Source organism: Schistocerca gregaria, chromosome 8 (genome assembly GCF_023897955.1).
Source record: "Schistocerca gregaria isolate iqSchGreg1 chromosome 8, iqSchGreg1.2, whole genome shotgun sequence".
Taxonomy (NCBI): domain Eukaryota; kingdom Metazoa; phylum Arthropoda; class Insecta; order Orthoptera; family Acrididae; genus Schistocerca; species Schistocerca gregaria.
In genome coordinates, this window is record NC_064927.1 from 363,648,756 (window position 1) to 363,676,108 (window position 27,353).

General features: G+C 44.8%; 1 protein-coding gene across 1 annotated transcript in view; it reads right to left on the bottom strand.

Annotated features, from left to right (window-relative positions):
• The window catches only part of LOC126285191 (odorant receptor 67c-like), a 140,634-nt gene that overhangs the window by 36,971 nt on the left and 76,310 nt on the right, over positions 1-27,353 (bottom strand). Inside the window, exon 5 of the mRNA XM_049984498.1 lies at positions 13,016-13,400. Within this exon, the coding sequence (XP_049840455.1) occupies positions 13,016-13,400 (385 nt within the window). The remainder of the gene's footprint in view (positions 1-13,015; positions 13,401-27,353) is intronic.

Here is a 27,353-nt window from a genome sequence, read left to right on the forward strand (position 1 = left end):
CAAACGATAAAAAAGACTCGTGTAATATGATTGTAAAATAACTATTTTCTGATTTTTATTCATCTTGCTTATTGCCAAATTTCATGACTGTAGGTCAACGGGAAGCTCCCCATGAGTTTCAACGAAAGAGTTTGCGAGTATCGCAATATGTGACGCAAATGGCAGTATCTTTTGACTGCAGTGACTTTGTTTAACCGCCAAGAGACCGTAAACCCTAGTATGGGCATATATTTCAAACTGATACGCCTACCCGGTCCTGAGAAAACAGTTTTTTGACAGTCGGGTAGAGAGACGGACGGCAACAGCGTGATCCTATAAGGGTTCTGTTTTTAGCGGGTTAGGAATGGAACCTTTAAAAGGACACGAATCAATGGATAGAGTATCTCTCGAACTTTCGATTCGTAATACGTGCTGAGACGTAATTGCAGAACGCACCACCAGAGGGCAGGCGTGTTAGAAAGTGTACACAAATACCTTAATACACTCCGCATTGTCGCATTGAATTGTTTCGCACCTGTGGATGGGCAACCAGATAAACAGATTTCCAAAGCGGGATGCGCGGCAACGAGTTCAGTTGATTGCAACGAGTTCAATTAATTGTACACCCATACTGACGTTCTGAGTCACTAATGGTGCTCATGTAGAGATCTTTTATGTGAGTTAAAAACTTGGAGTAATGCTCTGTATATCTTTAAGTATTCACGCAGTCGTCTCCTGAAACTCTGAAGATACAAATAAACCTGTATTACTCATTTTAGTGGTTACTAATGTCTTATACTAACATTACTTTGCCGGCCGCGGTGGTCTAGCGGTTCCAGGCGCTCAGTCCGGAGCCGCGCGACTGCTACGGTCGCAGGTTCGAATCCTGCCTCGGGCATGGATGTGTGTGATGTCCTTAGGTTAGTTAGGTTTAAGTAGTTCTAAGCTCTAGGGGACTGATGACCACAGATGTTAAGTCCCATAGTGCTCAGAGCCATTTGAACCATTACTTTAGTCTAAGTGCTCAATAACTCGCCATCACTCAAAATGTGCTCATTATAAGACAACGAATACATCCTTATTCAGAAACTCAGGAGAAAAAATTGATGTGAAACTACAGTCACCTTTACGCTACGCAAGTCACCCAGTGTCGTATGGTGTAGGGAATACTTCAGTCGTTCCCACACTGCATCTGGCGACATTGCTCTCATCCAGTTTTGTTCGTAAATAGTAGACGGGAAGTAAGATAAGTGCCTGTTTAAGCTCTGTTTTCTTTCATTTTACTCCTATGGTCATTTGAGATGCAGGCTGAGGAAGATTAGGCAGGCCGCCTGTCAGAGACTGAATGACCACCTTTTGCAGCGTTGACGTACAAGAAGAGAGTCATTGAGATGTTGGAAGTTATCGACAGGGACGTGGAGACATGCCGCTTCCAGTGCTGTGGCCAGCTGCGCCAGGTTTCTCTGTTGACGATCCATTGCGTGAACAGCCCAATCGAGTTGGTCCTACAGATTCCGATTGGGTTTTAATCGAAGGATTTTGGTGGCCAGGGGGGTATGGGAAACTCGTGCTGGTGTTCTCCGAACCACGCACTTAAGTGTGACTTGCAGGGCAGTCAGTAGATGATGTAGATGTACACAGTAAGCTGTGTGACACGTTGCATTGTCCAGCTAGTAGATGCCATCGTGTCGAGGAAAAAATAAAGTCCATGTGGCATGGGCCCCAACGAAAGATGCACACTTGTGTTAGTCCATTGGGACTTTCAGAATGACGAGATTATCCAGGGTATGCCACGGAAACATTCCCTCGTCCGACCTGGAGCTTTGCAGAACTGTACACACCGACGGTCATCTGTGCTTTGGAGCATGTGATTCATCTGAAAAGGCTACGACTCTCCATTCGGTGGGCGTACAGTTGCAGTATTGGTGCAAATTCCAGCCTCCGTCGTCGATGAACAGGAGTCAGTATGAGACGATGAACCAGGCGTCTACTGCGATGGCTCACACGCAGCAACGTTCGCTGAACAGTCTTTGAGAAAACACTATTGGTAGCCCCTTGGTTCATCTCGGCAATCAGTTACACGACAGTGGCACTGCTATTCGCCCGTACACATCTCCGTGGTCGTCGTTCGCCGTATCATCTATGGCACTAGGTGCAGCACAGTTGCCTCGGGGCGGTTTATGATAGCGCTATTTTGACATGCAAGGTGTGCTTTAACAGCGGTGGCATGCGACAGTTTACAAACTTAGCCACCTCTGACCAGAAATCCAATGATCACGCCCTTTTGGACATCAGATAAATCGCTCCCTTTCCGGATGACGACCATGACAGCACTGATTTCTGCGTCCCTCGGCACCCTTTATATACCCTCTGGTGCTGCCATGTGCCGCCCGCGATTGGTTATTGTCCATTGACATCGAACGTAGATAGTGGTCAACTTAATGCGACTGGAATGGCATATGCAACCAATACGAGAGCTAGTAGGAAAGTAAGGTCCGATCGATCGCGAAACGGAAACCACTGCGAAAATCAAAAGTGTTTTGCTTCCAGCAGTTAGCTACTCGTACATCTTTCAGTTACTTCTCTACATAACTGGCGGTCCAACTTAGACATTTTTCGTAGCGTTGTACCTACCCTGTGCTCAAGGTCAATACTTCAAAGACCCAGGCGATCATTGTAGGCAAAACCACCCCTTCCTTCCGATTTCTGTCTCACCATATACGGCCGTCCTATCAACCTCACCCCCACCCTCAAGTACCTTGGCGTCACCCTTGACCTCCCCACTGGACCCCCCATCTCCGAACAATCCAACCTAAGACACACTCCCGACTCCGCCTCCTCAAGCTCCTTTCTGGCCACACATGGGGTCTGGACCCCTCCACCATCCTCCACACCTATAAATCCCTCATCCGCCCTATCCCCTGCTATGCCCATCCCACCTGGATCTCTGCCCCTCCTACCTTCAACAAATCGCTTCAAATCCTGTAACGCCATGCCCATCGCATCCACCTCCCCTCCCCCACGCGGATCCTGTATGACCTCCTCCTTTTCCTGGAACGGATACGTATCCTCTACACCTCCCGCAAACTTGATCCCCCTCACCTGCTTGTCTCTCCCATCCTTTCCCACCCCTGTCCACTGCTGCGCCTGTGCTCCCACATCCCACCTGCTCTCCATCTCTCCCACACTCTATACCCTTGCCCAAGGTGGCTTCCACCAACTCCCCCTCTCTGATGATTCCCTCATCCTCTCCATCTACCCCTCCTACCAACTTTGATCCTCCCCTTCCTTCCCCTGTGTTTTTACCCCAGGGAACCCTTCTCCCTTCTCTCCCTCCTCTATCCCCGAGCTTCCCCTACCTCCCACCTTCTTCTCTCCCCCTCCCTTCTCCTCTGCCACTGGCATCTACAACCTCCCCCTCCTACCCACACCTTTTCCCTTTGGCAGGTCGCTGGCTTTGTGCGTGACAGTGAATCTTCATGCGCCGGAAATCGTCGCCAGTGTTTGTGTGTGTCTTTTTGTTAGTGTTTAAGTGTCTCTCCATTTGTGCTCAACCAATCACGTGTGTAATTTCTGTCTTCTCTGTTTGTGTGCAAGTGCTGAACGTCTTTATTTGGACAATGTGCCTGTGAACGGGTACATGTATTTTAATATGTTTGACTACTGTTTTTTATCCGCCGTGTTTTTTTTTTTTTTTTTTTTTTTTTTTGCTCTCATTAGGCTGTATGTGTTATTTGTAGCCGAAGAGCGGCATAGATAGGCCGCTGCCGGCCTACCTTTCCTGTGAAGGTGTAAAAATAACAATAAAGAAAAAAAACTACCCTGTGCTTTCTGCCAATTTTCTACGCTTGTCTGCAACTCTTTGTGTTTGCCAAACTGTTGTGTTCCTAGGCAGCGGTTTATGTGACCAGTGATGAAACTCAGCGGGAGCCAGTTGCGGGCTGTATAGTGGATGATCAAACGCTTCCCATCGAAAACGCTGCAGGAACATATTCATCGCCCTTGCAGAGTGCGGCTGAGAATTGTCATGAAGAAGGAGACGCATTACATCTATGTTATGTGAGCGGCATGACATCTGGCGAAATCTCTCATCAGGCCCAAACTTGACGCATCTTCACTGGCTCACCGTGCACTCCGAGCTGAAAAGAGGGATGTGACGCCGTCGATGGGCATACTAGAGGTACTGCGCAACACATCCGTGCAAAGCTTCTTCGGATTTTCGCCGTGATTTCCATTTCGCACACGACTGGACCTTACTTTCAGTATGACCCTCATAATAGATGGGGTTGGGTGTAAGTTAAACTCTGAGATAAAGAGAGAGAAACTCGTGGCAGGCCGCCGAAAATCAGTCAGAGGGCTGAGTAAAGCTCTGAGAGCGCGTCCTAAGTCGTATCTTGATAGCTCATTCTGTAAGAGCATTGTCCTAGAAAGATGTCGTTGTGCCTTCGAGTCCCGATCGGGCACACAGTTTTAATCTGCCAGAAAGTTTCGTAACAGCGCACAATCCGCTGAAGAGTGGAAGATTTATAGGAACAGTCTTGTGGGTTATAGTTAAGCCATTTCTAATCAGTATCCTTTCTTTCGAAATGCTAGTCCTAAAGGTATGCAGATGAAATTCCATTAACCTTGGAAATTAGGAGAGAGGTACTGGTCGAGGTAGAGCTGTGAGGGCGAATCGTGAGTCGCGTTGGAATGCTCAACCTGTAAGAGCACTGTGCACGAAAGACAAGGCTCTGGTACGGCACAGTATTTGAAGATCCCAGGAAGGTTCACTTTACTCGTTTTCTTTAGGACTGTGGTTTAGATCCCCGTGCAGTCATCCAGATTTAGTGCGCTGTGCTTTCCTTATGTTGAGACTACGAATCGCAACATCTGCAAACTAGACTTCCCTCCAGCAGCGATGTTTGAACGGGGCTGTCTAATCCCCGGGGGCTGCGAGTCCTTCAGCAAATGCATGCGCCTCTTTTTTTTTCCAGATCATTGTTTGGTCGTTGCGGACGTCACATGATATCCGTTCTAGTTCGTTGTTGATCCTTTCACTCACTTTTTTATTACAGAGACCAAACAGCTCTCCGAACGAACACGCTGAGCTACCGTGCCGACGTAGTTCGTTGCGTTTGGTCTGGGCGTACGTCACAAGACATCCGTTCAAGTTGATCGTTGATTCCTTGACTCAGTTTTTTTTTTATTACAGAGAGCACACAGCCCTCAGACCGAACACGCTGAGTTACTGTGCCGGCGCTTGAAGGTTGCTTGCAGCGAGGGAACTGTTTCAGGTGAAGCATCCCATGGAACAAATAGTGCGGATCGATATTCAGCGAATTTTTCCGACGGTGGCCGCATCACGGTATTGAAATTAATCAATGATGCAAGCTGATAACTTGTATCGAACTGAGACCCGAACATGGCTGTTCCGCTTCTGTAGAACGGATGCCTTAATCGTCTCTGCCATCCATACACGAATACCGACCGACCCAAATTGCCAATTCGTCGTACGCCAATCGTCCAGGCACCCTCTCTCGCTGAGCGACCTGCATTCCTGCGAGAGGAAACGAAAGCTGATCTGCATTCACACTGAAGGAATCATGTTTGGCTATCAAGCCTGTAGAAATATTACATACTGCATAATGTGCAGCTTGCAACAATACTCACAGACAGTAGATGGCAGAACTAGCGGTGGAGATTATATGAAGCGCGTTGTGGTTTCGCGGGAAACCGTGCAGCCCTTGTAATGCGGAAACGGAGCAATTTTCTGATGTTGCAAAGGGGATACTCATTGGCTTTCGGGCATTTCCGAAACGTTTAAGTTTGTAAATTATTCGCGTGGCACCGCGAATAAAGTATACCGTGCATGACAAAATGGCACTATCGAAAAGCGGCAGTGACGCGACTGTGGTGCACCGCAGGCCATAGATGACAGGAGTGAACAACAGCTACGGAGGTGTGTACGGGTGAATGGAGGTGCAGCTGTTGAGCAACTGACCGCCCAGATAAACCAGGACGTAGCAACTGTGAGGTCACTCCAGAAGAAATGTACACTATTTTAGTAAAAATACAGTTGTCATTGTGCTTGTATGAAAGTTTTACAGTGTGTTGATACATCCTTCCCGCTTGTTTTCGGACTTAGTTCAACCTGTTCCCGTGAGTGGCGCCGTCACAGCATGTCTTCAAGGTGGCTGCTATACTTGACGCTCGTCAGAAGCAACGTGCTGTCATAAAATTCCTGTGCTGTGAAAGCGAGACAGTGGGAAACATCCGCAAGAGGTTGAAAAAGGTGTATGGAGATATGCTGTCGATCGCACTACAGTTAGTCGGTGGGCAAGCAGTTTACATGATGAAAACGGGCACGGCAATATTGGGGATTGTCCTCGCAGCGGCAGGCCTTGTACTGCACACACTCCAGACAATGTGCATAGAAACTTCCTGGCAGATTAAAACTGTGTGCCGGACCGAGACTCGAACTCGGGCCTTTGCCTTTCGCGGGCAGGTGCTCTACCAACTGAGCTACCCAAGCACGATTTACGCCCCGTCCTCACAGCTCTACTTCTGCCAGTACCTCGTCTCCTACCTTCCAAACTGCAGAAGAGCTTCTGTAAAGTTTGGAAGGTTGGAGACGAGGTACTGGCAGAAGCAGAGCAAACTTTGCAGAAGAGCTTCTGTGAAGTTTGGAAGGTAGGAGACGAGATACTGGCAGAAGTAGATCTGTGAGGACGGGGCGTGAATCGTGCTTGGATAGCTCAGTTGGTAGCCGGCACGGTAGCTTAGCGTGTTCGGTCAGAGGGTTAGCTGCCCTCTGTAATAAAAAACTGAGTTAATCGATCAACAATGAACTTAAACGGATGTCTTACGACGTCCGCCCCAAGCAGATGTAACAAACAGAAGCGGAAAAAATAGATGGTAGAGCACTTGCCTGTGAAAGGCAAATGCCTGAGTTCGAGTCTCGATCCGGCACACAGTTTTAATCTGCCAGGAAGTATCAGCGACCACTCCGCTGCAGGGTGAAAATCTCATTCTGGAATGTGCATAGAGTTAACGAATTGGTGACTGCCCACAGACGTAACTCAGTGAACGAATTGTCACGCTACATTGGGATAAGGGAAGGAATTGTTTGCAGAATACTGAAAGTGTTTGCGTTAAAAAAGGATTGTGCCAGGTGGATTCCCAGGATGTTGACAGTGGCTCACAAAGAAACAAGAAAAACGATATGCAGCGAACTTTTGGAACAGCATGAGAATGGTGGAGATCAATTTCTTGGAAGAATTGTGACAGGTGAAGAAACATGGCTCCATCATTTTTCACCAGAGACGAAGAGGCAAGCAATGGAGTGGCATCACGCAAATTAACCCAAGAAAAAAAATTCAAATCCACACCTTCTGCTGGAAAAGTTAAGTCTACGGTGTTTTTCGATTCCGAAGGACTCTTGATTGTGGACATCATGCCAAGTGGAACCACCATAATTTCTGATACATATGTGACGACACTGAAGGAACTTCAAGCTCTACTGAGTCGTGTTCGACCACATCGGCAAAAGCAGGATGTTTTGCTGTTGCACGACAATGCACGGTCACATGTCAGTCAAAAAACCATGGAAGCGACCACAAAACTCGGATGGACAACGCTTAAACACCCGCCTTACATTCCTGACCTACCACCACGTGACTATCATCTCTTTGGGAAACTAAAAGACTCTCTTCGTGGAACAAGGTTTGAAGATGATAACTCCCTTGTGCACGCTGCCAAACAGTGGCTGCAACAGGTTGATCCAGAATTTTACCGTGCGGGTATACAGGCGCTGGTTCCAAGATGGCGTAAGGCAGTTGAGAGGGATGGAAATTATGTGGAGAAATGAAAATATTCTTCCTATAGGATTTATCTACACACAGTAAAACTTTCAAACATGTAGAATAAAAGATGGATTTAAAAAAAATTTGTGTGCATTTCTTTTGGAGTGACCCTCGTAGTAAGTCATACTACCACACCGCCGACTGAGATATCTATCCTCCGGATGCGATTCTCTCTATAAACGAAACAGAAGAACGGCTGTGCTAGTCAAAGAGCACTTATGCTCGCCGCGAGGCGCCGCTAGGCCACTTCATGTGTAGCAAGAGTGTAGTACAGTGCAGTTGTGCCAGTCTATAGTTCGTAGCCGCGCTCAGTGGTCAGCCAGCGCCGATGTTAGTCATCGTCTGTAGCTCAGTCATTGCCGCCATCACGTCTTTGCAACCCAGTTCCAAGTTAGTCTTCAAATTCACCGGATTCGACATTCAAGATTACGAGAGATTAATTCGTCACTGCCTGATTTGTGACTTGTAAATTACGTCACTCTACAGACGCTTAGTCTAGTCGCGTCTTCTATAATTGTCAACCAACAGATGGAATACAACAAAGTTAAGTAATAAATACTTTATCATTTTGTACTCCTGCTAATTAATTGTGTTTTCCTGTTGTAGCTACCGAGCAGTCTTGGCATAGTAGAACCCACATTTCCACCTCCTTGGCTACCTCATATTAGCTACCTCATGTTGATGGACTCGGTTATGGTGGAAGATCGAGAGCCATCAGTAACAGCGTCTGATCAACGGCAGTTCTGCGAACGTTGCTGCATATGGGCCTCCGCAGCAGGCGTCTGGTTCACGCATCCATGCTTTCTATCGAAACTCATCGGCGACTAAGGCTGGAATTTGCACACCAAAACAGCAAATGGATGTCCACTGAGTAGCGATAAGTGACCTTTTCAGATGAAGCGCGCTTCATCCTCCATCGGACAAATGGTCCTTGGAGTATACGACGTGAAACGTCTGAAAGCAAACACACTGCAATGACCGTGAGAAGTGTTCAGGCGCGAGGATGGAGCTTTATGGCCTGGGGAACGTGTCCGTGGCATTCAGTGGGGCATGTCATTCTGGAACGCACAGAGGATCAACGCAAGTATGCATCTATTCTCGGGAACCGTGCCGACCTCTAGTAGCATGCAGTTAGCTTTTCCTCGGCGCGATGGCATCTACCAATGTCAAAACAATGGCATAAGTCAATACAATCTGTCACACAGCTCGCAGTGTACGTGAGTGGTTTGAAGAACAGCAAGATGAGATTACCGTACTCTCCAGGTCACAAACACGCCAAATTTCAGCCTGACGCGGAGGCCGAGCGGTTCTAGTCTCTTCATTCCGGCACCGAGCGACTGCTACGGTCTCATGTTCGAATCCTGCCTCGGGCATGGATGTGTGTGTTGTGAATAGGCTAGTTAGGTTTAAGTAGTTCTAAGTTCTAGGGGACTGATGACTCAGATGTTAAGCTCAGAGCCATTTGAACCACGCCAATTTTCAACCCAATCGAGAATCTGTGGAACCACCTCGATCGGGTTGTTCGAGAGGTGGACTCTCTACCTAGAAACCTAATGCAGCTGGCCACGGCACTGAAATGGATGTGGCTCCGCCTGCCTGTCGGTACCTTCCAGAACGTCAGTGACTTTCTTCCTGCAGGTCTCACAGCAGCCGGCACTGCAAAAGGTGGTTGTTCAGGCTTTTGACAAATTGTCACGTTCGTGTCACTGGAGAGTGTCCGACAGACAACTTAACACCGACTTACTTTGTATCAAGGATTCGGTTATATGCTCTGTTACATAAAGTTACTCACAGGTATGTCTACATCATGTTGCACATTTGATTTTGAAAAAACGTTTATGTACTGAACACATAAAATTCGTGCTACATTATACAGGGTGGTCGGAAAGTCCCGTTACAAACTTCTAGGACATGTAGAGGGTAGTGAGTACGTAACATTTTGAATAGGAACTCATGTCCGGAAGCGTATCGTTTCCGTTCTACGACAGTTTCAATGCAGATGATAATCTCATCCACAACCACTTGAGGAATGTACTTAGGGGTGACCCAGCATAATTTGAAAAGAATACTGACTCGTTCCGTTATTACTTATGCATCTGCATCACAACTTACACCTTATGGTTTACATTAGTCGACAACAACAAGAACCCAGCATCTCCCGCACCAGCCGCAACGCACCGATGCATTAAAACAGCGGCTTGATGTGGCGACTACCAACGTTGTGACACACATTGTACCTCCGAAGCATGTTCTGGTACACTCTCTCCATCTCACCTGGTGTCTCTTCAGTGTCTTGTGTGGCGGCCAGAACTCGTGCCAGCAGATCTTCCTCTGTCTCTACAGGTATCTCATAAATAAGGCTCTTCATATGACCCCACAATAAGTAGTCTATAGGGGTTAAATCCGGCGATCATGGCGGCCACGCGGTTGGACCACCACGGCCTAGCCATCTCTCACCATGCCGTCTGCTGAGATGTCTCCGGACAGCCAGTGAAAAGTGAGGTGATGCTCCATCACGCTGAAACCGCATTTCCTGACGTACATTCAATGGCACAGCTTCCAAGAACGGGTCCATTACCTTTCGTAGGAAGACTAAGTATGCGGGACCCGTGAGCTTGGTTGGAAGGAGGTACGGCCCGATCACATGGCGATCCAGAATACCTGTCCACACGTTAATTCCAAACCTTTCTTGAAATTCCTGAACATGCGTGGCATGGGGGTTTTCTTCTGCCCAGACATGGCTATTTCGAGCATTCAGAACACTATCGCTTGTGAACCTACATTCAGCTGTGAAGAGAACTCGACGTGGAAACAGGGGTTAGTCGATGCAACGGTGCAGGAACCATGTGCTGAAGGCGACGCGTTGTGGAAAGTCTGCTGGACCCATAGAGGGTACCCTTTGTAAGTGGTACGGATGTAATTGTTGCTCAAGCAGGACGTCCAAGACGGTACTGTGACTAACAGCCATTGCGCTGGCTATTGTTCGCGAACTCGTTGACGCGCTATCTTCAATGCGACGCAGCGGCGGTGCAGCGTCGCCGTGGAGCACCACAGTCCTGCCTCCTCACGGTGAAGGTACCTGTTTCTCGTAGCCGTTGTGTAACTTGGGAAAACAGTTAGTGCGATGGAGTGTGACGGTGTCGGAAACGTCCGTGATACAGCCGATTAGCAGCTCTTCCGTTACCTCCAGCTACGCCATACACAAGCAGCATGTCTGTGTATTCCGCAAACGTGTACTGCACCTTGTTTCCTCTATCGGTGATGCACAGGTATTGACTCGGTCTCACAGCAAAGCGGACAATAAGTGACATCTGGGGATCGTATGACGTAGTACACGTCATCGTGTCTACCCTGTTGCATACCAGGACAGAGGACTCTGAGACGTTTCTCTTGCCTTAAGCAGACGTTGACGAGGTACACATCTGAACTGAAACTGTCCTAGAACGGAAACGATACGATCCCGGACATGGGTTCCTATTCAAAATGTTCTGTACTCACTACCCTCTACATGTCCTAGAAGTTTGTAACGGGAATTTCCGACCACCCTGTATAAGAATAAGCCACTAGAAGACGTGGACTGTTAAACTGACAGTCATACCTATCAGAATGAAATATAATAATATATACTGAAACATGTGTACCCTGGTTTTGTAATGTGGATAGTTCTTACGTCGTTATCATCGTCGCACGTTGTTCTGTGTATCTTGTACACTCTCATGTTTATTTTGTACTCGAGAATGCTTGTACGTTAACACAAGGAATGTATTCTAAGAAACAGTAATGAATGTAAGTACCGAGAATGATTATTTCTTTCGTGTATCATGAATTTTAATCAGCATACAAATGCATGGAAAGTGATAAGGAACCAAATTTAAAGTCATTATACCATTCCAATGTAAGATTAAAAATTATCGAAATAATATTATTTACATGCTGGGTATAATTAGACTGTGAAATGAAGTCATCGCCAAGGTCTATTGAACTGAGTGTCCCAGACAAGTACAAAATCATCTAAATATGTGGCAGACGGGTAGCAAATATGTTTTCCAGCCATCACACAGTTGAGCCGCAGAGTGAACATCAAATACAATAGCTACATGAGCAGTGTACATGGTCTGAAAATTTACTACGCAAGTTACTGGTTGGCTTATAATCATCCAGCATTTCCTTTCCGTCGGCACTTGTTCCGTGTATCTATTGGATCCCACAAGCACGTATGATAACTACATTCTTCTATCAGTAATATTAAATTATCTTCGGACCACTCCGTCTCTCACGCAACTCATGTGAAAAACAACAAAAGTAGATAACACAGCGGACTCAAGTTTTCTGTTTTCCTAGACCAGAAGCGGGCGCCGTGAACTCCGCTAGAAGACCGACAACGAGCGGAACGCGAGCGAACACAAGCGAATGTAAACCGAACACGACCGAAAGCCGTTCGCTAACGCGCGCTTAGCGTTTATACCAGGAAAAAACCTCTTTCGCTGTCGCACGTCCGCTTCGGTGCAAAGGAGACGTTTGCACTCGATTAGTTTCGCGCTTTAAATAACTTGTAAATGACCACTTAACGCGACTTACCCTGTATGGAGCCCGCCCGGTTAGCCGTTCGATCTAACGCACAGCTTTCCGAGTGGGATGGAGCGCCTGGTCCCCGGCACGAATCCGCCTGGCGCACTTGTATCGAGGTCCGGAGAGCCTGCCAGTTTGTGGATGGTTTTTAGGCGGTTTTCCATCTATCTCGGCGAATGCGGGCTGGTTCCCCTTATTCCGCCTCAGCTACACTATGTCGACGATTGCTGCGCAAATAAGTTCTCCACGTACGCGTACAGCACCATTACTCTACCACGCAAACATAGGGGCTACACTCGTCTGGGGTGAGACGTTCCCTGGAGGGAGGGGGGGGGGGGGGGGGGGGGGAGGGCAGCGGGGACCGAACCGCGCAATAACCCTGAAAGAGTGGTTCGGTGTGGGGGCGGCGGAGGGGTGAAGTGGACTGCGGTAGTCGACGTGGGGTTGTGGACCACTGCGGCTGCGGCGGAGACGGAGCCTCTCCGTCATTTCTAGGCCCCCGGTTAACATACAATACAATACAATACCTTTATGGAAAATACGTTGCCTCACAAGATACGCGTTATATGGCATCTTAAATGTGTTAACAAGCGTCTGTGTTCAACTGTAGGGCGTTACGGAACTTTATAATTTCCTGATGGAACCGAATGCATTCGACAAGCCTGTCGCGGCCACTGCGCTTCGTCGGTACGACGCTCTCGGTGTCACCACGCCAGCCTCTGGATGGAAGCTGCCTCCTCTCAGAAGAAGTGTGGGCGTCCTCGCCATCCCCTGGGTGCAGAGCGTTGGTCAGAGCGGCGTTGAGCATGGTCAGCTGCGCCGACAGGTAGATGATGAGCGTTACGTAGAAGGCGTCCTGTACATCGCACGCCAGGTAGATGAGCATCAGCCAATAGCACATGAGCACGTACGTCAGCTGGTAGTAGGGCGTCTGCTCCGGCTGCCCGTTGTACCACCACATCAGCATCGGCAGGTTGCGGCCCATGTGCGGCCTCATGGTCACGTTACCTGTGCACAAAAATGGTTCAAATGGCTCTGAGCACTATGAGACTTAACTTCTGAGGTCATCAGTCCCCTACAACTTTGAATTACTTAAATCTAACTAACCTAAGGACATCACATACATCCATGCCCGAGACAGGATTCGAACCTGCGACCTTAGAGGTCGCTGGGTTCCATACTGTAGTGCCTAGAACCGCTCGGCCACTCCGGCCGACTTACCTGTGCACAGCAGTACTGCAGAGTAAACCCCGCGTTGAACAATGAACCAATCTGCGGGCTATAGTCTACACTGCAAGTGATCAATAATCCAGTGACTAAACTGGATTGGTCAGCTGACACGTTATGTATACGATTGCTATACAGTCTCAACCATAGTACACTCATTCGTTCTCATGTAACACAGGCCTAAATCCAGGTTTCTACACGTAAACAAAGTAACGCTACTCGGCCGTCACTTGAACGGCGTCACCGAAGTTGGATGCGGAAACATCCAAATTTCTGCGGCATCACTCACTTGATGACACTTTTTTTACAATGCCACTTAAAGTAAAAGTCGTCTTTACTTCGTGAAGCCACTTTCTGTTACCCACCATCGCCAGCCTCATTAGACTGAAATCTCGTGGCTGAATTTCAAAATATTATCTCTGTATTCCGGTTTTCGTGTTAGTTAAAGACATGTCCAGCAAATTTGAGGACGGAAGTAACAAGGTTTCTGAGAGCAGTATAATTTCAGATTGACTATAGCTTCTAATAAAGAAGCATGAATTTTCAGTAACAGACTATTTTACACCTTTTTTCCACTTGCCCAATGCGTTAATTCCCAACTTTAACATCTTATTCGATTAGCTTCGGACGTGGACTATATAGTGTCATATATGGTAGCTATAAAATACATATATGCTTTGCTCTCATGTGACTTCACAACCGTCTGAAGTGAGAGATGAAAATATATCAATAGAAATATATTAATACTGTGATATGTGGTGAATTTCTGTTTTTGTTTTTCTGTATAAACACGTCTTTTTTTGCCAGTTTACTAATACACAGAGTCACCGCTTCAGATCCAGTCCAACTGTCTTGTTGGACAAGTGAGAGGAAACTCAAAACAACAGTTGAATTACAGCCAAGCATAGCACATTGAAGATGTGGCGGTGGAACATTAAGTTCCGTGCCACCCTCCGACGGTGGAAGTACAGAGGAGGGGTGCAGTATTGCGCAAAGTCTATGGTCAAAGAAAAAAGTGCCTGGACGAGAACAGGCCACTGCTGGTGACTGTACGAAAACGGACAGAAATCGTGATCGTATTGAAAATACACGTCTTGTAATTAAAATCATAATTATAATTGCTTACTAAAGAGGCCAAACGGATACGAACTCTATATGAAGACATGCGCGGAAAAACGGGCTAACCTTCAAATGTAAAAACTTAGAGATTAGATTTGCCATCTGTTGCCGGGTACGGGAACTATCAAAACTGACATTCGTCTCATCAATAAATATCATATAGAATATTTAGGGGTGAGACCAATGTCAGTTTTGATAGTTCCCGTACCTAGCGACATATAGCAACACATAGCTAAGTTTTTACATTTGAGGGTTAGCCAGTTTTTCTGCGCATTTTTAATATATCTTTTGCTGTAAAACAAATGAAACGGTACTTGAATTATTCTGGCCATTCGGTGGCATTGTTTTTCGTCTGGCTCTTGTAGAGTAAACACAGGTGTTTCCATGTATCATAACTTCATGTAAATATAAGATTTTTTTTAAATGTGTAAGTGGAATTTAGTAGCAGACCTGATTATTTCCCACGACAATAAACGTAACTTGGTATTAATATTGCATCTTTCTTTTCAGAGGCCGTAAAGAAAGGATTGGTGATGAACTGTTAGAGGGTAAAAGCGCCAAACACATTACGTGTTCTCTTGTTACCTATTCAATATCTATGAGCAGACCTATTCTGCAATCGAATGCCTATCATTCCATTTTTTCCTTTACTTACATTTTTATGTAAGAATCATGTTAGGTCAATTACCTTCGAACAAAGACGTCGGCAGTTGCTTCAATGGCTTGATTAATATCGTCTCTCACAAAATTAATAGGCAGTAACCTGATAATTACATGAACACATAACTTACATCTTTTGACACTATTCATTAATTTCACTACTCTACACTTTTTGCTGAGGTTTGCCGTTTTTCAACGTTTCTCTCACCCGTCACATACCTGAATTAACAATCAATATTTTTCGGTATTTTTATTTGCTGTGACGCACTGTGAAAGGTTTTCATAACAGTAACGTCTCGGTCCTTTGTCTTGTACTATAAATTGTAGAAGGAAACGCTTCAACTAGTTACTGGATGTGTCCTGAGTGACAGATCTGTCAGGCACTTTTCAACCCTTCTAAAGCAGCCAAATTCGAATTTTGGTGATACGATTGTGGAAATGTGTGGTCACCCTCCGTCGATCTGCTATCATCGTCTTCTCTGACATACGATATTAAAGTTGTTATCTACTGTAAATGCACGACTTTTAGTTATATCGGTACATCAGATGGAGTGGCCACAAACGTCTTCACTGTAACAGCGATTAAATTTCCGGTTTTCATGATAATTAATGTAACTTTTTGCACAGTCGATCACCCTTCATTTCTTGTTTCGTTACTGAAGTCAAGATAGTTAATAACGTCTTTGGTTGTTAATTATTATTCACTAATACCGACATAATTACGGAAATAACTTCTGTTTTTTATTAACAACACGTAATAATAGTTACATGATCATGAATGATTGCGTTTTGTATAGAAGAAAAAGGAGGGTTGATCCTACTATTACTCTCAGCACTTGCGGCAAATAAAATGTCTGCGATTTTTATAGTTTGCCTCTCAAAGATATTACAGCAAGAACTATCGTCCATTACTGTACTTCGATACAGACTTCATACTTCATACATTTTCACAAAGCTAAGTGCCCAGTCCCGTCGTTATATTGTTTCACGTCCCTTCATATAGTCTACAGATCATATTATCAGTAATTCGGCATGTAATAAACTTTAATACTTTTAGCGCTACTTTTTCTCACACACACAATTCCCCAGAATTCTTAGTCCGTGACCTTAAGGCAAAAGTCTGTCTCTTATAAATTAACTATAGTCAATTTTCTTTCAGTTTAACAAAAGTGCCGTGATCCCTTCCGTAGCATATCACACGGAAATGCCCGCTATACCGCACGCCCCAGCTACGTGGACTTATTGGCTCTGAGTACTATGGGACTTAACATCTGAGGTCATCAGTCCTCTAGAACTTAGAACTACTTAAACCTAGCTAACCTAAGGACATCACACACATCCCTGCCCGAGGCCGGATTAGAACCTGCAACCGAAGCAGTCGCGCGGTTCCGGACTGAAGCGTCTAGAACCGCTCGGCCACCGCGGCCGGCTGTGGACTTATTCAGAGTGCAGAAAACAAGACAAGATAATTCCCTGAGGCGCTACTTTGCTGCATTGCTTTATTCTGATGAGGGAGTATATATCGATGATTTAATTAAAACTTTTTGAATGCTATTACACACATTAAAAAAAGTTTTGCATCGCCCCTGTTCCAAAAAACCCTGAAGATTAGACAGAGGGGGTCCGACAGCCGATCAGTTCCAGTCATTCCACCACGAAGGATGTACACGGCTCGTGTTGTCTGTAGTTCAACCATGCCTAGACGGTCAATACCGCATTTCGATCGCGTCCTCATTGTTCCTTTCTGCCAGGAAGGGCTCTCAACAAGGGAAGTGTCCAGTTGTCTCAGGTGAAGCAAAGTGATGTTGATCGGAAATGGAGGACATACAGAGAGACAGGAACTGTCGATGGCATGCCTCGCTCAGGCCGCCCAGGGGCTACTAATGCAATGGATGACCGCTGCCTACGGATTATGGATCGGAGGACAACGCCACCATGTTGAATAATGTTTTTCGTGCAGCCACAGGACGTCGTGTGCAATAGACTGCAAGAAGCGCAATTTCACTCCCAATGTCCGTGGTCAAGTCCATCTTTGCAACCACGACACTATGCAGCGCGGTAGAGATGGGACCAACAACCTTCCGAATGGACCGCTCAGGATTGGCATAACGTTCTATTCACCGATGAGTGTTCCATATGCCTTCAACCAGACAATCGTCGGAGACGTGTTTGGAGGCAACCCGGTCAGACTGAACGCCTTAGACACACTATCCAGAGAGTGTAACAAGGTGGAGGTTCCCTAACGTTTTGGGTTGGCATTATGTGGGGTCGACGTACGCTGCTGGTGGCCACGGAAGGCACCGTAACGGCTGTACGATACGTGAATACCATCCCCCGACCGATAGTGCAATCAGATCGGCAGCATATTGGCGAGGCCGTCGAAGCCTATCGAATATACCTAGGATAGATTGAAATGGACTGTCTATGGACGACGTGACTCACGAACCACTCTGAGGGATCTACGCCGAATCACCGTTGAGGGGAGGGACAATCAGGACCCACAGTGCCTTGATGAACTTGTGGATAGTATGATACGACGAATGCAGGTGTGCATCAATGCAAGAAGACGTGCTACCGGGTATTTAGTGGTACCGGTGTGTACAGCAATCTGGACAACCACCTCTGAAGGTCTCGCTGTATGTGTTACAACGTGCAATGTGTGGTTTTCACTAAAAAGGGCGGAAATGATGTTTATGTTGAACTCTGTTCCAATTTTCTGAACAGGTTCCGGAATTCTCAGAACCGAGGTGATGCAAAACTTTTTTTGATGTATGTAGTGTAAGTAGGCTGTTCATGTTTTCTTATTGGTAACGCCACGTAGCGCTCTGTATGAAAATCACTGGCTATGCTGTGTGCAGTCTGTGGCTAGTTTGCATTGTTGTCTGCCATTGTAGTGTTGGGCAGCTGGATGTAAACAGCACGTAGCATTGCGCAGTTGGAGGTGAGCCGCCAGCAGTGGTGGATGAGGGGAAGTGAGATGGCGGATTTTTGAGAGCGGGTGATCTGGACGTGTGTCTATCAGAACAGTACATTGGTAAGAACGGATGTCATGAAGTGCTATATATATTATGACTTTTGAATACTTTAAGGTAAATACATTGTTTGTTCTTTATCAAAATCTTTCATTTGCTAACTATGCCTATCAGTAGTTAGTCCCTTCAGTAGTTAGAATCTTTTATTTAGCTGGCAGTAGTGGCGTTCGCTGTCTTGCGGTAGTTGGAGTAACGAAGATTTTTGTGAGGTAAGTGATTTGTGAAAGGTATAGGTTAATGTTAGTCAGGGCCATTCTTTTGTAGGGATTATTAAAAGTCAGATTAAAAGTCAGATTGCGCAAAAAATATTGTGTGTCAGTTTAAGCAGTAGTTATTACCGATATTATCGATCACCTTTCCGCTAAATGAAAATGAACCTTATAATATTGTTCTTACATAAAAGAGCGGTTTTAAGCGCGTAGGAGCAACTACAGCTAAATAAAGACGAAGTAAACCTCATGGTACTGACAGACAGGGACCAAAAAGAGTGGGGTACAATGATCGAACGCTACTCGTAAGACACGAATTTCTGTAGACAATGGCAAGCGAGGCACCAGGTGGTGTATAGAGCGACTTCACTGCACAATGAATACTGGAAACAAATGATTTGGAGTAGTGAATCACACTATATGAAGGGTGTCTGTTTGGTGGATGTCTGGAGGATGTTACCAGTCATCATATTAAGCGCCAACAGTAGTTACGGTATGAGGGGCTTTTAGTGGTTACGGTGTGATTTTTATAAAAATGCTAAATGCGGAGAGATATGAACACATTTTACAGTATTGTGTACAGCGTACAATAGAAGAACCGTTCGAAGACAATGATTGCGCGTGAGATTTTCACTCTGCAGCGAGTGTGCGCTGATACGAAACTTCCTGGCGGATTAAAACTGTGTGCCGGACCGAGACTCGAACTCGGGACCTTTGCCTTTCGCAGGCAAGTGCTCTACCAACTGAGCTACCGAAGCACGACTCACGCACGGTCCTCACAGATGTACTTCTGCCAGTGTCTCGTCTCCTACCTTCCAAACTTTACAGAAGCTATCCTGCGAACCTAGCAGAACTAGCACTCCTGAAAGAAAGGATACAACAGAGACATGGCTTAGCCACAGCCTGGGGGATGTTTCCAGAATGAGATTTTCACTCTGCAGCAGAGTGTGCGCTGATATGAAACTTCCTGGCAGAGCACTTTCCCGCGAAAGGCAAAGTTCCCGAGTTCGAATCTCGGTCCGGCACACAGTTTTAATCTGCCAGGAAGTTTCAATGATTGCGTGTACCAGCATGACAGCGCACCCTGACATAAATCGACATCTGTAGGGCAGTAGATTGTGGACAATAATACTGAGGATTGGACCGGTCTGCCCAGACTCGCGACCTGAAGCCAATGAAGCACATTTGATATGAGCTGTAACGTCCAATTCCATTCAGACACTGGCGTCTGACGCCACTGGGCTGCCGTTCCTCCAGAGGCATTCAGACACCTCATGAAAAGTGACCTCAACAGAATAAAACCGAAGGGTGAACACAATCCTTATTAATGTTAGCCAGGAGGTGTCTGGATATTTCTGATCACATACTTCATCAGTGCTGGAGACATGACAGGTAATCGCCAGATGTCAGTTATCGAAGTGTCAATTGTAATTTCATTCGAGCCAGTACTGCGTCTGTAATGTGAAAATAGGATTTTTTAATAGAGTTCGATGCACGTTTCAAAGAGTACACGAAATTTGCATTTATTATTCGAAAGTGGTCGCAAATGCATTTTCGTTTTCGAGAGTTACTTCCCTTACATGTTTGATCCCCTGCAGACTCCCCTGCGTTATTCCTGCACAAAATCTACTTCGAAATGCAACATATATGCTTCCTTTTCTGTCTATTGTTTTCTTGGCTCAGTTCTGTCAAAACCTGAATGTTGTCCGAATATCATGTGTTGCCGGGATACCGCAGACGTTCGAACTATAATTTCGACAGTTGCGTACCGAAAAAGCAGCACACACGACGCCACTGCCGTAAGAACCGTCATGGCACTTGCTAGGGCATCACTTTGGTTGCATACGGAAGCCCGACATGGAGTCTGTCGCCAGCTAGCACAAAACAGGTAATCTCACCACTCGTTGGTTCTCGTAAAGCATGCCTGTCTACAACTTTACAAAATTCTCTTTCCAAATTTTTGTAGAATGAAGTATTATTGTACAGAATGTAGTACCAGCTTCTTTGCATTCACTCTTCGTCAAAGCCAAAGTCACTGTTAACTTTGAAAACCATCTCGGTTCTACTGAAAAGGAATAGACTTAGTGACGGTTGAAGTTAATACCACTTCCTTATCCGTTCCAGTCATTAATGATATAAACAGAAAAGTATTGTCTATATGCACGTTTCACAGTTATTAACACTATTCGTACAGACTGAGTGTTATACGTTTGAAAGTTACGACGGAATGGAGACAGTTTGCGAAAGCGGGTAAAGACACACGGTGTACTTTGTTCATCACAAGAACAAACCTGATGTAAAACAAACACAGACACGGTGATTCGGCAGCAGCCGCAGCATACTTGAAAGTAAGTACTACTTGTCTATTACACATCTTGTTACTCTGTTACGGTAAAGATATTCTTTAAGATATTCGAATGCGTTAACAGCTATCAACGTTTTCTTACACGTACTTTCACTATCTAGTTTTCATTTCAAAAATGTTGTACAGTCACAGTCTCTGTACTTCAGTGCTCTGATTGTCGCATTGTTGAAGAGTACTTTGAAAATGGCTAACGCTGCTTTCCGCTCCATAAGGAAACAAGCGAGCGACACGCCACTATAAAGTGACGAGAAGCAGATTGTTCTGAATGTTTTTCGCAAGTTACAGAAGAAATCGGCTTTGAAGTTTTCCGAGGACGTTATAGACATAAGTTAAAACATCTTCGTAAAAGGGTTGCATAGGTGAGTCGGTAGCGCATGATAATCGCAATCTGGTATTTCCATGGATTGCTGGTTCAAATTTCAGTTTGGTCTTTTCTTTTCGTTCAATTTCGAATACCTAGATCTATTAAACATAAAATTCATCAAATATATGCTAACACATATCCAATCATCATTCTTTATGAAAAATGCATGTCTTCTTGTTACTAATTACACATTGCACGCAAAATTCCAGTTTACATTGCAAATTTAAATTTTTAAGTATCGATATTTTGTAAGATATTGTTAATAAAGTTTCTTAAATTAAGAAAAAAAGTAAATTTTAGGGCAAATATGAAAAATTAAAAACTCTTTATTTGGAATATGTCCTTAATTTTACACAGACAGAGTTGTGAACATCGTTGAAACATGGGAGGCAATAATTTTCATGGCATGGAGCGCACCATACAAATGTTGCGTTTTCACATTTGCCACTACAATATTAATCCAACAGAACTGATCTGTAGCCAAGTAAAGGGTTTTGTTGCGAGAAATAACGAGCCATTGAAGTTGCCGCAAGCACTGGAACTAAAACAGGAAGCTTTGTCAAACGTCACTGCCGAACTCTGGCGGGATACGGAACGACACATCATACAGGAAGAGGAAAAAACGTGGCGCTTGGATGACTTCGTGGATTCCGTTGTCTTCATCAATGTAGTAGATGACAGTTCCAGTACTGAAATGCATTTCTCGGATCCGGATATGGAAAGAGTTCAGCAGCAAACCGGAGGAGACTATCAAAATTTACTACGCCGTGTAAGCCTACGAATGCAATATACCTTCAATGGATTCATTATTTAACTACACGATGAAATCGCTGCAACATATTTTTGAGTCACACGTAGCCCGTAGAGAAAAATTACCATATATTTAAGTTAGGAAGTTTTATCACTCTTGTTTTCAATTAGACTACTATGTTAGGAAGGACTAGAGCATGTTATGCTTTCCGCCTGATCCCCAAAGAAGTGTTCGGTATTTCTGGAGTTTTGCCGAAAAATATTTCGTTCCGATTAAAAAGTAAACGACATTCTAAAATATACTGTTTTTCTGCGCGTCCCTTTTTAACTGGAACTGTTGACATCACTACAGATTAGACGGACTGCGCTGTCCGACTTAAGGCGGCACTGAAGCATATTATCGCACAGTTGATGTGCGCGTAACGCATAACATATGACGTATCCCTATTATTTATTGTACTTGACTGTACTCGAGACAGCTCGGTTTCCGCTCCATGTGAGACGAAATCGAATGGGAGACCAGCAAACGCGGAAGAACAGATGGTATAATGTTTACATTAGGTTTATTCTTATGATGAACGCAGTATAGTCAGAAAGTTGTAACTACCGTCACAAAATACCTGTATGTTAAGAAATTTTATTATTATTTTTATTATTTTCTTGCAGGTACATGTGTGCATTTCTGGTACACGTTGGAATCCCCGGGCCACAGTACCGTAGCGCGCCGCCGGAGATTCCAAAACGAAAAGACGTAGCTCTTTCATAAAGTAGGGGGAACAACGGTGCAACGATCCAAGCTGAGTTTTTGGATGTGTACGACAACAGTGCACCTTCGTACGAAACTTAGGATAGGGGGCGCAGAAGCTTCCGTTGTGGTCTAGTAAGTCTGAATGAGCAAGAACGAAGTGGCAAACTACTTCTTAGTGAATACCCGAGAATATCAAGAGAACTGGAAGCTCTGTTGTTGAATAACGGGTTATCACAAACGAGGCGATAGTGGAGAAACTGAAAATCAGTCATGGATCAGTTTCCAAACATCTTGCACGGCTTTTTGAACGAGAGAAATGTCGCTACCAGCAATGTTCCCGCGACTCCTGGCACCCATTCAAAGATCCCGCCAAACCGAGGCAGCTGTAGAAATGTTAAAGCTGTTGTAACGTAGTAAGTTATTACGAGATAACATTCGATCCAGTAAGGCACGCAACCGTATAGCACAGTGGCTTCAGGATGGCTACGTTTTGTCTTCGCTCTGACTTACAGCTCAGCTGACGCTACCAGCCGTGAGAACGGTCTCAAGTAATATTTAGTCGGTACGCAAATTCATACCCTCTACGGATCTAAATACACCATAGTAAATATCATCCAATTTTGATCAAACTTGGTACACAATCTTTTTTATTAAGGAAGAGATCCTGTCAAAATTTGATATTTCTATTATAGTTACAGCTATTGAGAAAATTAATTAAATGTCCTAAAACCGCCACTTATGTTTCAAAACTCAGTTAGGAACAATAACCAAATGTCTCTTGTTATCATCTGAAGTCATAACAATGCTCACAGTATACAAAATCACTTCATTCTTCTTTCAAAACTTTAATTTGTGGCTCATGGTGTGGGTTCCGGTTGTCATGTCCTAGTTCATGAACCACGGGCAACGTATGAGTGGCCAAGTAAGTGGTCCTGACAGTCGGGATACCAGTTACTTTGGAATAAGGCAGGGCATCTCGGACATATTCTGAGTCGTGGTCACCTTTGTGCTCAGACTACCTAATCCACCGGTTAGTCCCTAAATCGTTAGGGGTAAAACTCAATGGGACCTGGGGCAAGTAAGGCTAGCAATCTGCTTCCCTGGTAGTTTAAATATGATGCTGGGAACAATCAGAGCAAAATGCCTCGGACCTTTGGAGGTGACGGAGTCCCACCTCTAATTGACTTGGCAAACGAATGGTAACGAGATGGGGAGCTATTAATATCAATGAGGGCTATTCTGGGAAGAAGGTAGAGCTGGCAGAGGCTGCAAGTAAGATGGGGTTGGACGTTTTAGCTGTTAGTGACATTCGGGTAGGAGGTGAGAAATAAGAGGAAGTGGGAGAATACGAGGTCTACCTGCCAGTAGTCAAAACAGGAGTAGCACAATGGAGTGCAGGGCTTTACATCAGGAAAGAAATGGAACCCAGCGTAGTTGCAATAAGGTATGTAAACGAACGACTGATGTGGATAGATCTGACAGTGTCTAGCAAGAAAATTAGGATTGTGTCAGTATATTCGCATTGTGAAGGGACAGATCAAGATAAGATGGATACTTTTTATGAAGCACTCAGTGATGTAGTTGATAGAGTAAAGGACAAGGACAGTGTTCTGCTCATGGGTGATTTTAATGCCAGGATTGGAAATCGTACAGAAAGGTATACAAAGGTTATGGGTAAATTTGGAGAGGACATGGAAGCCAACAGGAACGGGAAACAACTCTTGGATTTCTGTGCCAGTCTGGGCTTAGTAATCACAAACTCCTTTTTAAACATAAGAACATTCACCGGTATACTTGAGAAGGCAGGGTAACCACATCTGTCATTGACTATGTAATAACAGATCAGGAATTCAGGAATGCTGTGAGGGACACACGTGTATTCAGGGGATTCTTTGATGACACTGATCACTATTTAATCTGCAGTGAAATTGGTATTGTGAGGCCAAAAGTGCAGCAGGTCAGGTACGTATGTAGGAGGATAAGAGTGGAGAAACTTCAGGATAAGGAAATCAGGCACAAGTACATAACAGTGATCTCAGAAAGGTACCAGTTAGTTGAATGTAGTCAATTACAGTCATTGGAAAAGGAATGGACAAGGTACAGGGACACAGTACTAGAAGTGGCTAAAGAATGTCTTGGAACAGTAGTGTGTAAAGGTAGGATGGAGCAAACAGCTTGGTGGAATGACACAGTCAAGGCAGCCTGTAAAAGGAAAAAGAGGGTGTATCAAAAATGGCTACATACTAGAACTCAGGTAGACAGAGGAAGTTATGTTGAAGAAAGAAACAAAGCCAAACAGATAGTTGCAGCATCCAAGAAGAAATCTTGGGAAGACGTTGGAAACAGGTTGGAGACTTTGGGTCAAGCTGCTTGAAAACCATTCTGGAGTGTGATTAGCAGTCTTCGAAAGGGAGGTAAGAAGGAAATGACAAGTATTTTGGGCAGGTTAGGAAAACTGCTGGTGAATCATGTTGATGCCTTGGGCAGATGGAGGGAATATTTTGAAGAGTTGCTCAGTGTGAGTGAAAATACGATTAGTAATGTTTCAGATTTCGATGTACAATGAAATAGGAATGATGATGGAAATATGATCACTTTTGAGGAGGTGGAGAAAATGGTCAATAGATTGCAGAGCAATAAAGCGGCTGGGGTGGATGAAATTAAGTCGGAACTCATCAAATACAGTGGAATGTCAGGTCTTAAATGGCTACACAGGATAATTGAAATGGCGTGGGAATCCGGACAAGTTCCATCGGACTGGACGAAAGCAGTAATTACACCAATCTGTAAATATGGAAACAGAAACGATTGTAACAACTACAACTACAGAGGTATCTCTTTGCCGGCCGAGGTGGCTGAGCGGTTGTAGGCGCTACAGTCTGGAACCGCGAGACCGCTACGGTCGCAGGTTCGAATCCTGCCTCAGGTATGGATGTATGTGATGTTTTTAGGTTGGTTAGGTTTAAGTAGTTCTAAGTTTTAGGGGACTGATGAACTCAAAAGTTAAGTCCCATAGTGCTCAGAGCCATTTTTTCTGAGGTATCTCTTTAATGAGCGTTGTGGGTAAAATCTTCTGAGGTATTGTTGAAAGGAAAGTGCGAGTATAAGTTGAGGACAAGTTCGGTTGAAAATCAGTGTGGGTTTAGGTCTCTTAGAGGTTGTCAGAACCAGATCTTTAGCTTACGACAAATAATGGAGAAGTGTTACGAGTGGAACAGGGAATTGTATCTATGCTTTATAGATCTAGAAAAGGCATTTCACCGGGTTTCTGGGAGGAAGTTATTGTCTGTTCTACGAGATTATCGAATAGGAGCTAAAATTTTTCAAGCAATTAAAGGTCTTTAGATAGATAGTCAGGCAGCAGTTAGAGTTGACGGTAAATTGAGTTCATGGTTCAGAGTAGTTTCAGGGGTAAGACAAGGCTGCAACCTGTCTCCACTGTTGTTCATATTATTTATGGATCGTATGTTGAAAACAATAGACTGGCTGGGTGAGATTAAGATATGTGAACATAAAATAAGCAGTCTCGCATATGCGGATGACTTAGTTGTGATGGCAAATTCGATTGAAAGTTTGCAAAGTAATATTTCAGAGCTAGATCAGAAATGTAAGGACTATGGTATGAAGATTATCATCTCCAAGACGAAAGTAATGTCGGTGGGAAACAGATATAAACGGATTGAATGCCAAATAGGAGGAACAAAGTTAGAACAGGTGGACGGTTTCAAGTACTTAGGATGCATAATCTCACAGGATGGCAACATAGTGAAAGAATTGGAAGCGAGGTGTAGCAAAGATAATGCAGTGAGTGCTCAGCTACGATCTACTCTCTTCTGCAAGAAGGAAGTCAGTACCAAGACTAAGTTATCTGTGCACCGTTCAATCATTCGACCAACTTTTTTGTATGGGAGCGAAAGCTGGGTGGATTCAGGTTACCTTCTCTATGAGGTTGAGGTTACGGATATGAAAGTAGCTAGGATGATTGCAGGTACTAGTAGATGGGAACAATGGCAGGAGGGTGTCCACAATGAGGAAATCAAAGAAAAACTGGGAATGAACTCTATGGATGTAGCAGTCAAGGCGAACAGGCTTAGATGGTGGGGTCATGTTACACACATGGGAGAACCAAGGTTACCCAAGGCGAACAGGCTTAAATGGTGGGGTCATGTTACACACATGGGACAAGCAAGGTTACCCAAGAGACTCATGGGCTCAGCAGTAGAGGGTAGGAGGAGTCGGGGTAGACCAAGGAGAAGGTACATGGATTCGGTTAAGAATGATTTTGAAGTAATAGGTTTAAAATCAGAAGAGGCACCAATATTAGCACTGAAGTTACGAATATTTTGAGAAAATTGTAATGTTTCAGAATTAATTATTTGAATTTTTATAAGTGTGTGATCATTTGGTCGTAGAGACAATTCCGCGTGGCATATTCCATGTTCTTTATGGATTACTTTGGCGAGCTCTTCTGACATAGAAACCATTGA